Below are 15,351 nucleotides of genomic sequence, written 5' to 3'. Positions count from 1 at the left end.
ATAAGAAAATTTTGTTTCCTAATTAAAAAAGCAGGATCGATGATAGCAATATGTAGCTATATGACTAAGGGTAAGCCACTTAACTTCTCTATACCTTGGTGTTCTCACCTGTAAATGGGGATACCGAATTAATATATATGTAAAACTTTGCATAGTGACACTTAATATTATTTAAATATTAGGTATTGTTACTATAGAGTGACTCATTAAGTACTTCAGGGTTGTATAAGGATTATATATTCCCAATTAGCATTATTTCTCAATCAGACCGTCCCCCCCAGTTTTTTAAAACGTATCTAACCTATCTCCCTAATCTTATTGGAAAATTAAGCTAAGATTTAGGTCCTGGCTCTCAACTCACTTTTCTCAATTAATTCTACTTCAGGGAGCTGCCATGAAGGTTAAAAATTGATCCGCTGCAGTTCCAGAAAAGCACATTGTAAGCAATAAATAACTATGAAAATAACAGGCGTCAGATTTATTCTTTACATCACTTTAGCAAAGAAGAAGGCCCTTCCTTAACTTCGGTAACTTTTCCGCAACACTTGCCCAGCTGGCCCTTCCCCTTCGACCACCAGTGTTTTCATTTTCTCGCTACTGAAAATGTCACCTGAGCGCCCGAAGGAAAGGCTAAAGATGGCGGGCAGCCAATTAAGGCCACTCCGACGAAACTGGGACACCCAGGAAGGTAAAGAGGAGTAGCCCGGGAGCAGCAACATCCTCCACGGTAAAGCACAACTCGGAACCCGCCTGCCTCCTCCCTTTGCGCGCTCTCTGGGCGCCAACAACGCCTGCGTCCCCCAGAGCACGCCGGGAATTGTAGTTTCCGAAGACGCAGCCCAGTCGCCGCACGCGCACGGCAGTCCGTCCGCGTCTACCCTCCTTCTCTCCCGGATGAGGAAGATGGTCGTCATGCCACGCGTTCTGCGGGCCGTGGACAGGGGCTTCTGGGAGTTGTAGTCGCCGGAGGCGGGCACTGTCGGTAAGGAGACGTAAGCTTTCCTTAGGGTCCGCTTCTGCAGTTGGTTCCCGGCGGGAGCGGCGGTGCTGGTCTGCAGCTCTCCCCGCGCCGCGCTCTACCTGAGGCTGTGGAGGTGTTTTCCTTTCGCGAGGCTCCCTCCCCCTCTCTGGCTCTGGGTGCTCTTTGCCCCGCGGTCCAATTCTCAGCCTCCTCTTCTCCGTTTCCACAACCCGGGCTTAGCGGGGACTCGCCCTCCGGGAGGGACAGGGCCGCGACCTTCTCCAGCCCGGTGCCCGCCCAGCGGGGGCCGCCCTCCTCCGGCCCCTCGCGCGGGCTTCCCCCACGGCCCGCTTCCCCGTCTCGGCCCCGCGCGCTTACCCTCTTAACACCCCTCTTTTTTTCCCCCCTAACCTCTGCAGGGATGGAAGCTTCCTGGCGCCAGGTGGCCGGTGGCCGAGGCCGCGCCCGAGGACGGGCCACGGCGGCCCCCTCCTCAGGAAATGGGGTCCCCCTCCGCGGCGCCGGAGGAGGGCGAGGGAAAGGGTCGGTGGGCGTCGCTGGTTCTGGCCCCAGCCCGGGAGGAGCCGCGACCCCCGCGTCTGCCGGGAGCTCAGCCAAGCGCAGCCCGTCGGGATCCGAAGCCCCGCGGACCTCCGTGGCCAGCGGTGAGACGGCCCTGCCCGCGGGCTCACCTGGACGTCCGCTGGGCACCTCTCCTGAGACTTGCGGCTCTAGCCGCGCTCCCTCTGCCTCTTCACCTGCGGGAGTTTGTTGTTGATTTCATTTGCCCATTTCAAGCAGCTGCTGATTTCAGCGTTAGGCAGTTTCTCATCACACCTCCTTATCTTAGTTGAGACTAACTTTTATTCCTTCTGGGGCCAGGATTCTTCCCTTCTCTCTTTTTTGTCTTCTGAGTCCCTAGATCCAAAGTTGCAAATTGTGGCCACTGTGGTGCTTGATTTAGTCTATGCTGTGGTTTGGTTTGCACATTATCTTCACTCTAAATTGGCTGCCAACATTTTTGTTTTTCAAATTTAATAAAGATCTGGGCAACTTTTTTTTTTCTAAAATAAGATCTTGTGAGTTCAGTACCTTTGTGCTTGGCAGCTGGATTGAACTGGAGAAAATCCATTTAGACTGGGTTACGCACCGCATTTCACCTTGTTTCTTCTATTTCTGAGGCCAGTTGTCTTTTTTCTTCTTTACCAGATTGCCTTAGTTTAGTGACTTTGTCTTTACTCTGTATATGTTAGAGCGGATAGAGGGGCTTACCCAGGGACCCCAGACTGTTAGGGTTGTATTCTCAAGGGGATACGGCCTCCCAACAGATGCACTTGAGTTTGTGGTACTTTTCTCAGCTGTGGCTTCTAGTCATAAATTTCATGTCCTTTCCTGATCTATCTGGCCTGGGCTCCACCTTCAGTTCAGTATCCTTCATCCAAGGTGATTTTAGTGGAACCTGAGAGCATATACACAACTCTCAATTTGGCTATATTAATGGAACAGGAGTGCATCGAATAATCCCTGGTTATTTCATTTTGTGTTTGGAATTAATTACTATATGAATATATTTTTTGGTGGGGAGGAGCAAATTGAGCTTATGAGTGTGTTTTTTCCTCCTAAGTTAGATTTGAAATTAGGTGGTATTCTCTTAGCTTGCAGCTGCTGAGTTTAGGTGGCCTATCAACAGTTTTGGTAAACTGTCTTGGATAATGGCAGATTTTAGGGGAAAGAAATAATGTGCAGGGAGGTTGATTTGTCAACGTTCCTTGAGATGATGTTATGTTTTTATTACATCTGTTTCATTCAGCCTTAAAAAATAGATGCTAGTTACCATAATTAATGACATTGATCATCTCTCAGTGTACATCAAGTTTTGTGTCATATATTTTATAGGCATTACTTTTCTCCTAATTCTCAGATTTCTAGTCGGCAGTGTATGCGTTTGCCTCCAATTTTTTACTTCAAATACTGAATAATCCCCAACCAATCTGGCTGTAATAAGAAAGGGAAAACATACTATAAGGAAAATAAGTTAACCATTAAGTACAAATATACCATGTAAAATAAGAAAGCTTATCTTGGTAGTGGCTTATCAGTTTTTCAATGATAAGGTGAATTTGAAATTAGTAATTAAGAATTTGAAATTAGTGAATTAAAAATCTCTATGTGAACACTAATGAATTCAGATCAGTTTTGTATATTTAGGGTTTCTTATTTAACTATAGTTGTTGCCCATAATAGTAACAATGCTTGAAGAAAATTCCCATGGTCCTTGCTCTTTAGAAATTTGAAGTCTCCTTGGGAATATGCTATGATGTAATCTAATTCTTTGTGCATTGTTATTTAATCAAGTAACAAAATGAGAAGTACAGACCGTGCTAAAGATAATGGTGGAAGAACTAATAGAAACCTTATTTAATGTTTCTTTTTAGAATGAAGTAGTTGTAAGAAGCACATTTTACATATTGGTAATATTTTATGTGGATTAATGTTAAATATATATATTTTTATGACCACAATTCAATAGACAAAAAGTCCTTGAACTTTTTAAGCAGTGGTTATAAACATAGTGGGCATACAGTGAAAATTGTTTATGCAAAGTCTTTGGTAGTTTGGGGTGAGCTGATTTGGGCTCTCAGGAAAAGGGTGGTTTGAAGAAGCACCCACTTCCAGGGATTCCGATGTGCCCCCAGTGAGCATGTTTCTCACGTCTTAAAAATCATTATGGTTTATTTTTAACCATCCCATCTTAATTTTTGTCAATGTTCTTATTTTGAGGTTGGCCTCCAGTTTTTTCTTTGATACTTTAAATTTTTCCTTGATTTGTTAATCACTCTTTCTAGAATAGTTTGCTTCATTTAACATTAACAGAAGTGAAGTTTCCATTGTGGTATTTTCTTTAATTCTGTGACAAGAAATTTAAAAATACCTTTTTTTAAATTGATGGTACAATAGAATGCTCCAAAGGTGACTATTAAAACTGCATTTTAAAACTGCATTTTAAAATGATATATTGGGTCTCTCTGGTGGCGCAGGCAGTTGGGCGCAGTGATGTGAAGCTGTACGCAGCCTCTGCAATGCTGGTTCGATCCCCGCCGGCCATGGAGATATCCACATGGTGCGGCAGACCTCTCCTGTCTCGCCCACTGCTCCCTTCAGCAGTGTATTTCATCAGTCTGCCTATTCTGTTCCCCTCTCTGTTTCTGGTGAATCCTCTCACCCTCTTGCACATCTGGCCTGTACCCCGGTTCTTGTATAAATAAATAAATCTTTAAAAAAAATGATGTATTATGTTAATATATCATGTCTTGCTTTTTGAGAGGTTGTTTTGAAGAAACGAAATTCGCTTTTTTTCTTTCAAGCTGAGCTAACGTCTCATAGGAAATTTGAAGAAATCAAGAAGGCGAATCAAGCAGCAGCCAAAAAACTTGTTGAAGAACACTTTAGCTCTTCATCTGAAGAAGAAGGAGATGAAGATTTTGAAGGAAAACGGGGAAAAATAGTTGCTAATACATTTACAACTTACACTACCCAGACAGGTATTAAATTTTGTCTTTTTTGACATCAGTGAATATATATTCCTGACTTTTTTGGTAATACCTTTACTTGATATGAATACTTTTTGCTTCTTAAGAATGAGCATTTTGTGTTGTAGTATTGAATTTTGCTTTTTGAGTTTTATGTTATATGACACTAATCTTCTTTAAAGCAAATAGAATGGCAGTGTCTCTTACAGCCTTAGAAGTTCTCCCTTGTGCTTAAATGGCATTTCATTAGAATGTTGAGGAGATGCTGCCTTGTGATGAGTGGAGTCAGCTGGTCCTGGTTATGGTTTGAGTGGATTTGAGAACTTTGGGTACCCCTTTAAATCTGTTCTTCATGCTCTTCTCTTTCATCACATTAAGTGTGTCTTAAAGTCAGTTTCATTTCTTGTCTTTATTTTATGTTTTATAACTTCTGTTTTTCATTTTAAAAAAACTAAATTTATCCACTTTAAGTGGATAACCGAGATCATTGAATGAAGCACTAACAGTATAATGCCTAGTGAATAAATTCTGAATAATTGTGTAAAGAAAATACAGTCTAGTAAATTTTTCTGAGAAGCTCATACTATCTTTTTGAACAGACAGAGAACAACATTTAATGAAACAAAATTGTTGTACTGCAGTGACATCAGGATCTTTTCATTTTACAAGTTTTAAGAATATGCTGTGTCAAACAGACACACACTCATGTTTATATTTAGGTCAAATAGTTCTGCCAAGCTTAGTTCCTTTCACTTTTTTCACTTCTTTTTCTGATGTTTTCCCTTGTTCCTTTACCTTCTGCTACTCTGTCCCCACCACATTTGTTAAAGACTATAACAGCAATAAAATCAAGTATATTTTGAGAAAGGGCTGAGTGACTATTTTCGAATTAAGTTCCTAGGATTTAATGCATGGACCTTGACAGCTGAGTTCTTGTTTTTATTTTTAAACCTCTTGTATTTCCAGCTATATTTTGAGTAATTGATATTGCCAGACAGCCCTAATATAATGTGGTGCTACTATGAGTTTGTGTTATTTTCAGATGTTGCTTAATGTGAGATTTTCAATTTTTAAATTTCAAGATGGAGATACACGTGAATTAGAGCGAACAAAGCAGTATGTAAATGAAGCTTTTCAAGCAGGGGCTATGACATGCTTAATTTGTATTGCTTCGGTGAAGAGAAACCAAGCAGTAAGTATTCTCCTTTTGTATTAATCTATCTTGCCCCAAATTTGCATTTCTAATATAACTGTTTTTTTATTCTTTTACTTATTTTCTTTTAAAAATGCTTCATTTGAGATTTTTCTATATGAATTGATCTTCACTTTGTAAATTTGTTATTGGGCTTCCAAAATTTTAAGCACTATTAATGTGACAGAAGCAAGTCTTCAGTTTAATGAGTGTCAATTTGATAAGATATTTTTAGCATCTGAACTTCAGAGAGTCCCACAAAATCTGAAATGTTAAAATGTACTATATTTTATTACTTTCAGCAGGTTTAAAAGAAGATAGATATGGTCTCTACCTTCAAGGAAGTAGATACTTCTTGACACTATTTATTAGTGAGCTTCCTCTGTGTTGAGAGCACTATGGAAAGTAACTAGGTCATTGGGAGATACAGATTCAGACATAACACTTGTACTTAAAAGATCTATGACCTGATGTCCTTTAAAAGGACATGAATGGAATAAGGGGAAGTGATCACTGAATGTAATACTCGACATTTAAACCTTAGATTAATTTACTGCTATTACAGCAGCATTATCCTGAGAAAGAAAACCAGGCCAGATGAAATGAACTCATTTCATCTGTGTGTAAAGTGAATCAGAAATTTAACATGCACTGGATAAGAAAGTGTAGCAGATGCATGTCCTTTGCTGCCTGGAGTCACATCTGGTTGACATACTCTGATTTGAACTGCTGTGAATGACTGGTCTCTCTGCATGTGGGTGGATACAGTAGGAGGAGGCATGTCTCCTGGTTCTTGAGAGGAGCCCTCTCTGGCTGGACTTGACTTTTAGCCTAATCTGCTCAATAATCTGCAATTTATTGGTATTTCTTCTTCCCCATTTTGTCTTCTCACTCCTGCATCCCAGTTCTTTTCTTAGTAATAGCTTTGAGGGAAACTTGAACTAAGAAGTTGAGATTTTTTTAAAATTCTGTTGCCAGCTTATGCAATAAATGCTAAATGTCTGATATTATTTAACGGTTGCAAAACGTTATAATGAAGGGAGAAATAATTTTTGTCATTCATATCAAAATGTTGGCAGGTTTTAAAAATTAATTTGCAGTTGTTCCTTAAGCTTTTAAATGAGGTGTATTCTCAAGTTGCTCATCTAATTTTTAGAATTTAGTATTATTAAATGCTGGACTGACAGGTTTTATATTATAAGGGCTGTATAGGGACATATGTACATATTTATGTTTAAGGATTCGTTTGTGGTGCTATTCATAGTTGGAAACAACTAAAGTGTCCAATAAGAAATCAGATAAATTACGGTATATAAATCTACATGCTATGTACTATAAATCTCATGTTGTATGAGCATATTTGATAAGAGTAAATGCTCACACTATGTAAAAAAAAGGTTATAAAGATATATATTGGTACAGTGTGACCTCATTAAAAAATATATGTATTAAAAAAAAAAGGATATCTTCCAGAATGTAAGCAATAGTTATTTCTACCTGAATGAGTTGAGGTTATTAATAATATTTTTCTTTAAAGTATTCTTTCCACATGCAATAAATTTTTATAAAGAACATTTATTATACTGCAAGGAAGGATTTTTTCTTTAATCCTTTTAACTTGAAAATGATTTAGTGTGATGCTCATTATAAAGTGTTATGGGACTATCAAAGAAAAATCATTGCATGCATGTTAATTTTTGATACCTTTGTCTTAGGTTTGGAGTTGTTCAGGATGTTTCTGTATTTTTCATATGCCCTGTATCCAGAAGTGGGCTAAAGACAGCCAGTTTCTGGTATCTTCTCCTTTGACAGATGATGACTTTGGAAAGAGAGATTATCCATGGCCTTGGTAACTTTTTCTAATTTAATTGGAATAATAAGTTGTAAAATAAATGAAAACTGCAACACATAAGTTGCTTTGTTGGCAGATTCAGTATACATGCTGGCTTTTATATTGTGATTTGTTTATGAAGATATGGGGCTTTGCCATTATTTTAAATAAAGCTCATACATTTTGCACATATTGCCTTCACCTCCCCCATTCTGGAACAATTCAGTCTGAGTGTTGATAGGTAGTATTAAGAGATGATGGGTTGCTTTTTAGCCATTCATATCTAATTGTTTTTAAAGTACACACACCCCTCCATAATAGCTTAAAGGAATGATCAACATTTTCCCTTTAGTAAGAAGAAATTTAACTCTTCTAATAAAATGTTGGTTTTTTAATTCCAGATGAGACATGGTATTTTGCTTTTGTTTTAATTATAAGAACAAATAGCATTTCGTTTTTCTGGGTATTTATATGGCATTTATTTGGAACAGAGCATGTTCTCAGGGTAGTGAAAATATATTGCATATGATACAAGAGAAATTCTAGTGATGTTGTGTTCTAGGATAGTATATTCATTTGTTTGGGGAATAGTTAGGATTAGAGCATCTTTTAAGAGTGCTCTGAGATCTACAAGTGAATTTGATAGGAACTGATGGTTAATCCTTCTAGTGCCTAAACTTATTTATCTTAATCTTGCTAGTTAAAAATCTTTTCGCTTAAGCAAGGTGTGTAAAACAGTATTTGAGTTTTTCTTTGACTCGGGAGTATTTGAAATATAACTATTTTGTATTAGATGGATTATAAGGAATATGAAATTCTTTATTTTTTTTCCTTCATGTAAGCTGATTTCTCTGTTGGCTATTGCTGGTATATTTTACATATTGTAAACCACACAACTAAACTTTAAAACGTCGAGCTTTGTAAAAAGTAGGATGGATGCAAGAGTAAAATTTGAACAGTGGAAAGCCAGTGTTGCTTTCTTTTTCGTAATTGTTTCTGAGCAATGTGCTGTTTCCTGCATGTGTGCTGTTTAATACACATACAGTAGTAACTCATAATGTGGTCATTTTCATTTTTAAAAATTATAAAATAAAAAATTCTGTCTTTCAGTTGTAGCATTATCCACATTCTAACTGCTCACCAGTCACATGTAGCTAATGGCTACTGTATTAGACAGTGCAGGTGTAGAATAGTTCAATCATCTCAGGAAATTATATTGGACAGAACTGTTCTAGATGTTTGAAATGAAAATTTGAGCAACTTTGTTTTTTACTAATGATGAACAGAGAGTGGCTTAACAATAACTGAATTGAATGTTTTGTTACTAATTATATTATAGTCCTGTTTCTCATGTAATTTTCAAAAATGAAAATAAACTTTGTAATTTCATTCTGTTTATAGTCCAAAATGTAGGTTTGAATACAAACAATCTGACACACCTACTAGGTACTATTGCTATTGTGGAAAGGTAGAAGATCCACCTTTAGATCCATGGCTTGTGCCTCATTCATGTGGCCAAGTATGTGAGAGAGAATTCAGACCTCCTTGTGGCCATAAGTGTTTACTTCTCTGTCATCCAGGTGAGTTTTATATTAGTTTTTTTGTGTGTGAGTGGGTGGTTAAGTTTTTAATCATGTGAAGGAAAGAGAAAGTGAATGTTAAATTCAGAATTAAAGTTTATGTAAGAAGATACTTAAAAGAATTATCTTTTAAAATATTAGTAAAGAAGCTTTAGAAATTATTCATAGGTTTAGGAACTGAATGTTTTAACTTTCGACTTATGATTTTTTCCCTTTCATTGTATTCTAGGTCCCTGTCCTCCCTGTCCAAAGATGGTCACAACTACTTGTTACTGTAAGAAAGGAAAACCTATTCCTCGTAGGTGCAGTGCCAAGGAATGGTCTTGTCAGCTGCCTTGTGGACGGAAGTTGCTCTGTGGACAACATAAATGTGAAAATCCTTGTCATGCAGGTAAAAGGTCATACCTCTTAGATGTTCTGACAGTAAGCAAAAGTCAAAGCAATCTCTATTGTTTTTGTGTTTCTGTACTAATTTATCATTGTGGTTTTAGGGAGTTGTCAGCCCTGTCCCAGAGTTAGCAGACAAAAGTGTGTCTGTGGCAAACAAGTAGCTGAAAGAAGCTGTGCCAGTCCACTATGGCACTGTGAGCAAGTATGTTGTATATGTATTTTTAAGGTGTGGGAATTAACACAGAAAAAATAGACTGTTGGAAATAATAAGTAGGTTTAATTGAATGAAGGAGGAAGAATAGCAACTCAAATTTTGGCACTATTTTCCATTTCTCTAGCATTTTGATTACTGGGGTCCCCCCCCCAAATAAACAGTTATTTGTTGGCTTTTGGATTCAGTACATATGCACTCGTTTTCTTGTTAAACCTCCTCCTTCTCTCTCTCTCCCCTCTCTCAGACCTTCCCTGCTTCTTGAGTTAATTTTGGTTAAGGAAGTAGGATTGATTTGCTCGTCCTAGCTTTGGCATGGTTTAGTACCATTTGGAAGTCATGGTTGTTGGCCTTTTGAAGCTGTATGTACTTTTCTTATATTTTAAAAATGTGCTTTCTTGGTATATAGGAAATAATGTTTGTACACATGTGTATATCCATATGTGGGTGTGTATATTTATATGTGTATGTACATATGCATATGATACTTAGTTATATAGTGAAATAAGATAAGGAACGTATTGGGACTGCTTACTTGTGATTGAAAAATGGATTATGTCATGTGCAAAGTCTTCTTTGTTAAATTTAAGTCCTTCACTATTGTTTACTGCATTTTATTTTAGGTTTGTGGGAAAACACTGCCATGTGGTAATCACACATGCGAGCAAGTTTGCCATGTTGGTGCTTGTGGAGAATGTCCTCGATCTGGGAAGAGGTTCTGTCCATGTCAGAAGTCAAGTAAGATTTTTATTTGAACTTTTAATATGATTATCCTACCTAGAATATTTACTAATTAATTTTATTTTCCTGGGTATTTATAATGTAGTTTCAATAATAATATAAATTTGGTATTAGATTTTTTTTTTTTTAAATTTTAGTGAGAGGACAGCATAGGTAGTGAATTAAAAAATGCAGACTTTGAGGTCAGGCATATCTAGGTTGAAGTCCTACTTTCCTGAGCCATGCTTTTCTAAGATGGGGATAGTAATAGTTTCATCTTCATAAAATGATGGTAAGATTTCATGATAAAATGTGTTTAATATTTAATGTAGTGTCTAGAACATAAAGGAAACCCTAAGCTGTTGTCAGTATTGTGCATTAGGTCATAGAATTATAGTTTTGATTTCTTTGAGATAAAGACATAAGTTGGCATTTTTCATCTGCTTCTTTGACTATATCTGGACCCTCACGCAAATTTATTTATTTATTTATATTAAGATTTATTTATGCATACAAGAACTGGGGTACAGGCCAGAGGTATGGGGGGTGAGAGGATTCACCAGAGACAGTGGGGAACAGAACAGGCAAATCAACTGAAATACACTGCTGAGGGGAACAGCAGGCAAGTCAGGAGAAGTCTGCTGCGCTATGTGGGTAACTCCCCGACCGGGGATCGAACTCATGCTACAGTGGCTGTGGATAGCTTCATGGGTTGTGTCTTAACCCCTTACGCCACCAGGGAGCCCCCCCCCACATTTATAAGATTATTGTCAATAATTATATTAACTGTATTAATTATGTTAATTAGAATTGTGTTAAGGATGGGTTCATTAATGTTTTAAGTCTACTAATTTTTTTTTTGGCCTGTGAATTTAGGAGCAATTTCTAAAAATCCATATATTGTAGAGTTCTTTATAGAGGTTTGTATGGCCTTTCTCATTTTTAAGATAAGTATTCCTGTGCTTCCCGAGCATGGTGACTTGTCACATGTCAACTTTTCTTTAAAAAGCATATACTCTACAAGTACTAGGGATTATTTTCATCAAAGTTAAACTTTTCAGTAATTATGTAGATGCAAAAATTGATAGTCTGAAAGGGCTCTTTCTTTAGGAAACCAAAAGAACATGGCATGTTGTTTGTGCTTTATAATAATGTACTTTTTTTAATGCCAAATTCCTTTAATTTGTGCTTCTTAAAAAACATTATCATGCACCTTTTTTTCCCCTCCACCAGACTACCGTGTTCATGCCCCATCTGCCTTCCTCCCATCCCCTCCACCCATTTCCCTATTCCCTCTGGTAACCATTATCGTTTTGCTGAATTTAAATTTTTATTCCTTCTATTATTTGTAATTTTTTTTTGATATTTATATTCCACAGATGAGTAAAATGTCTTTCATTTTCTGACTGATTGCACTCAACCTTGAGGTCTATCCATTTTGTCCCAAATGTCACTATTTCATCTTTCTTCACAGCTGTGTAATATTCCACTGACTATATGCTCCACAGTTTTTCCATTCATCGGGTTGAAGGGCACTTGGGTTGTTTTATGATTTGATAATTGTAAACAGTGCTACTGTGTACATCGGTGTAGATATCTCTCTTTGTATTAGCTTTTTTCATGTTATTTGGAAAAATACCTAATAGTGATATTGCTGTTATACAGAATTTCCACTTTTACTTTCTTGAAAACTTTCCATACCCTTTCCACAAGGGCTATATACCAGCTTACATTCCCACCAACAGTGGATGAGAGTTCCTTTTTCTCCACAATCACAATCATGCCACCATTTAGTAATTCCATTCTTTTTCACATGGGCCCTTCTCACAGGTGTGAGGTGATACCTCAGCATAGTTTTAATTTGCATTTCTCTTATAAGTGATGTTGAACACTTTTTCATGTCAGTAGGCCATCTCAATGTCTTTAGGAAAGTATGTATTGAAGTCCTTTCCCCATTTTTTAATTGGGTGTTTGTTGTTGAATTGTGTACTTTGTAAATTTTGGAGATTAATCCCTTGTCAGAGGTATGGCATGCAGATATTTTTTCCCGTTCTGTAAATAGTCATTTTATTTTTGTGATTATTTCTTTTGAAATACAAAAGCTTTCAAGTTTTATATAATCCCACTTGTTTATTTTTGTGTTTTCCCTTGATGTGGGGTCGTATTTCTAAATGTATCTTGTGGTAGATGTCCTGTTGTGTGTTTTCCATATTCTCTGAAGTAGTTAGTTCTTAAGTCCAAATTTTCAATCTGTTTTGAATTAATTTTTGTGTATGGTGTTAAATGAGTATTACTTTGTTTTTGACTTTTTTTTTTTAACATGTGGCTATTCATGTTTCCTAGCACCATTTATTAAAAGTTTGTCTTTTCTCTGTTGTATGTCTATAACTCCTATGTCAAATATTAACTGTGCATATTTATATGGATTTGTCTCTGTGCTTTCAATTTTGTTCCATTGGTCTGGATTTCTGTTCTTGTTCCAGTACCATACTATTTTGACTAATGTTGCTGTTCAATACAGTTTGAAGTCAGGAAGTGTAATGCCTCCATTTTTCTTCTCTCTCAAGGTTGTTTTAGGTATTTGGGGCCTTCTGTGGTTTCATCTAAATTTGATAATTGATTATTCTATTTCCTTTTAAAAAGTCATTGCATTTTAATAAGTATTGCATTAAATCAGTAAATGACTTTAGGTAAATTGACCATTTTAATGATACTAATTCTTACTAATTGTGAACACGGGATATCTTTCCAGTTTTTTGTGTCTTACTTTAAGAGAGTTTTGTAGTTTTCATTGTACAGGTCCTTCACCTCCTTCAATAAGTTTATTTCTGTGTATCTTATTTTTAGCATTGACTTTTTGCTTTTAGAATTTTCTTTGCCTTGTACTGAAGATGTGCCAACTTGTGGAGACAGTTGTGACAAAGTACTTGAATGTGGAATTCATAGGTGTTCACAGCGTTGTCACCGAGGCCCTTGTGAAACTTGTAGACAAGTGAGTCATCTGTGATAGTTATTCTTAAGAGCTTCCTGTCGTAATATGTCAAGTGTGATTGTTCTGTAATTGTATTTTATTACTTTGCTGCATGAACATTTATGTCATAATCTTCATGAGTACCTGATGTTAGTGGTTTTAATTTATGGCATTGTTTTACTATTTAATTTCAATCTTCTGAATTTAATAATGGAAATTATTATGAAGTTTTTTTTTTGAACAAAGTAAGACACAAATATTTTTAGGAAATTCAGCTTTTGTTTTGGTAAAGTCGTCATACAAATTTGCCCTTAAAATTTTTTTCCTTCATTCGTATAGTAATACAGAGATTGTAATGTGGAAAAAATCATGTTAACAAAAGTCATTTTCAGTGCATTTATTTAATTCTTCCAGGAAGTGGAAAAGCAATGTCGTTGTGGAAAGCATACAAAACGAATGCCCTGTCATAAGCCTTATCAGTGTGAAACTAAGTGTGTTAAGATGCGTGACTGTCAGAAGCATCAGTGTAGGAGAAAGGTATGTGTAATAAATTTTGGAAACTTACTGAAAAATTCTCTTGATTTTTGCTTTTCTTTGTGGGCCTGTGATAAGTAACATCTTGACTTGTTGCTCAAATGTTCAGGTGTGTTCTTTGCTTTCCACATGAAATACTAACAGGTATCCTAGATAAATCTTAATTGCTTGTATTAAGTTTGCTAGCTTCCTAAGGCTTTTAATGGCAAGGGTCTCTTTGTCCTGTGCATAGTCTTCTCTGCTTGGTTCTTGGATTATTTCTTTTCCCTGACTTTAAAAATTCCATAGCAGTGTTAGTGATAGATATTTGATGGAGAAGACTTAACTTTTATTGTTCAAATCTTATTTATAGGTACTTGATTCATTATAAGGTCAACTGAGTATTTTATTGAGTCTGTAGATTTGCAGTTTTTGAGTCCTTTTATCACTATGAATTATCCCCTTTCTGGTAAGATACCTTGTTTTTAAATGTATTGAAATATAGTTGTTAGGGGGAAAGGATGTCCTGAGCGAATTCCATACAGGCTTTGTGGATGCCACCCCCACTCCATCAAGACACTGGGAACTACAAATCCCGTGATCCCCAAAGGGAAGTTGTGAGAACTTAAGGGCAGAGTTAAGCAGCCATTTTCTCTGTTTGTAAATAAAACCAGCCATCTTAGTGGGTTTGGGGGCTCACTTGGCTCGAGCTCTTGGCCAGGCAGGTTTGGTCTCTGCAGGTCTTCTGGGATTCCATGTTGGCAGAATGGGTAGGATGCATTTAAGAATTTATCTCCCTCTTTTCTCCCTGAGTTGTACATTTCCTCATTTCCCATTCCCTTGTAAATAAACCTTTTGTTACCGTTTTGTGTGTGCCTGTGGTGTAAGTCCCTTTTAAGTGCGCGGGTGAAGGACCCACAGTCAGGCAACTTGTTTTAGAGCAGGCTTGCCCTATAACAGTGATTTCAACTTTTCTTTTATTTAGTGTTAATGCAGCGTATCTTCCATGTTTTCACTTTTAAATTATTCATATCTTTTATATTTAAGGTAAATTTTCTTTTATTTTTCTTTTAAGTAAATTTTCTTATAGACAGCAGTTAGATATTATTTTATCCAAATTGATAACCTGTCTTTTAATTTGAATATGTACCATATATCTTTAATGTGCTCTTTAAAGGACAGTTCAATTTAAATGTTTATTTTCAATTTACTCATCTCTTTGTTCTTTTCCCTATTTTCCTATCTTCTATTTGATTACTGTTTTTTAATCATTCCATTTTTTAGAAATTTATTTATGCATACAAGAACTGGGGTATAGGTCAGAGGTGTGGGGATGGTGAGAGGATTCACCAGAGACAGAGTGGGGAACAGAACAGGCAGACTGATTGAAATACACAGCTGAGGGGAGCAGTGGGTGAGGCAGGAGAGGTCTGCTGCGCCACGTGGGTAGCT

The 15,351-nt window shown here is 36.9% G+C and overlaps 1 protein-coding gene across 1 annotated transcript in view; it reads left to right on the top strand.

The window, feature by feature from the left end:
• The first annotated feature begins 1,357 nt into the window (after positions 1-1,357).
• Positions 1,358-15,351, top strand: part of NFXL1 (nuclear transcription factor, X-box binding like 1) — a 44,646-nt gene continuing 30,652 nt past the window's right edge. The window contains exons 1-10 of the mRNA XM_037529161.2: positions 1,358-1,626; positions 4,327-4,503; positions 5,574-5,683; positions 7,399-7,532; positions 8,916-9,094; positions 9,324-9,485; positions 9,586-9,686; positions 10,319-10,433; positions 13,283-13,407; positions 13,801-13,923. Coding sequence (XP_037385058.1) covers positions 1,383-1,626; positions 4,327-4,503; positions 5,574-5,683; positions 7,399-7,532; positions 8,916-9,094; positions 9,324-9,485; positions 9,586-9,686; positions 10,319-10,433; positions 13,283-13,407; positions 13,801-13,923 — 1,470 coding nt within the window. The 5' untranslated portion in view covers positions 1,358-1,382. The remainder of the gene's footprint in view (positions 1,627-4,326; positions 4,504-5,573; positions 5,684-7,398; positions 7,533-8,915; positions 9,095-9,323; positions 9,486-9,585; positions 9,687-10,318; positions 10,434-13,282; positions 13,408-13,800; positions 13,924-15,351) is intronic.

The sequence above is a fragment of the Talpa occidentalis genome, unplaced genomic scaffold (genome assembly GCF_014898055.3).
Source record: "Talpa occidentalis isolate TD23 unplaced genomic scaffold, MPIMG_talOcc4v2.1 talOcc4.6, whole genome shotgun sequence".
NCBI lineage: Eukaryota > Metazoa > Chordata > Mammalia > Eulipotyphla > Talpidae > Talpa > Talpa occidentalis.
The sequence above is the reverse complement of the archived record's forward strand: the minus strand, read 5'-3'. Positions and strand labels throughout refer to the sequence as shown.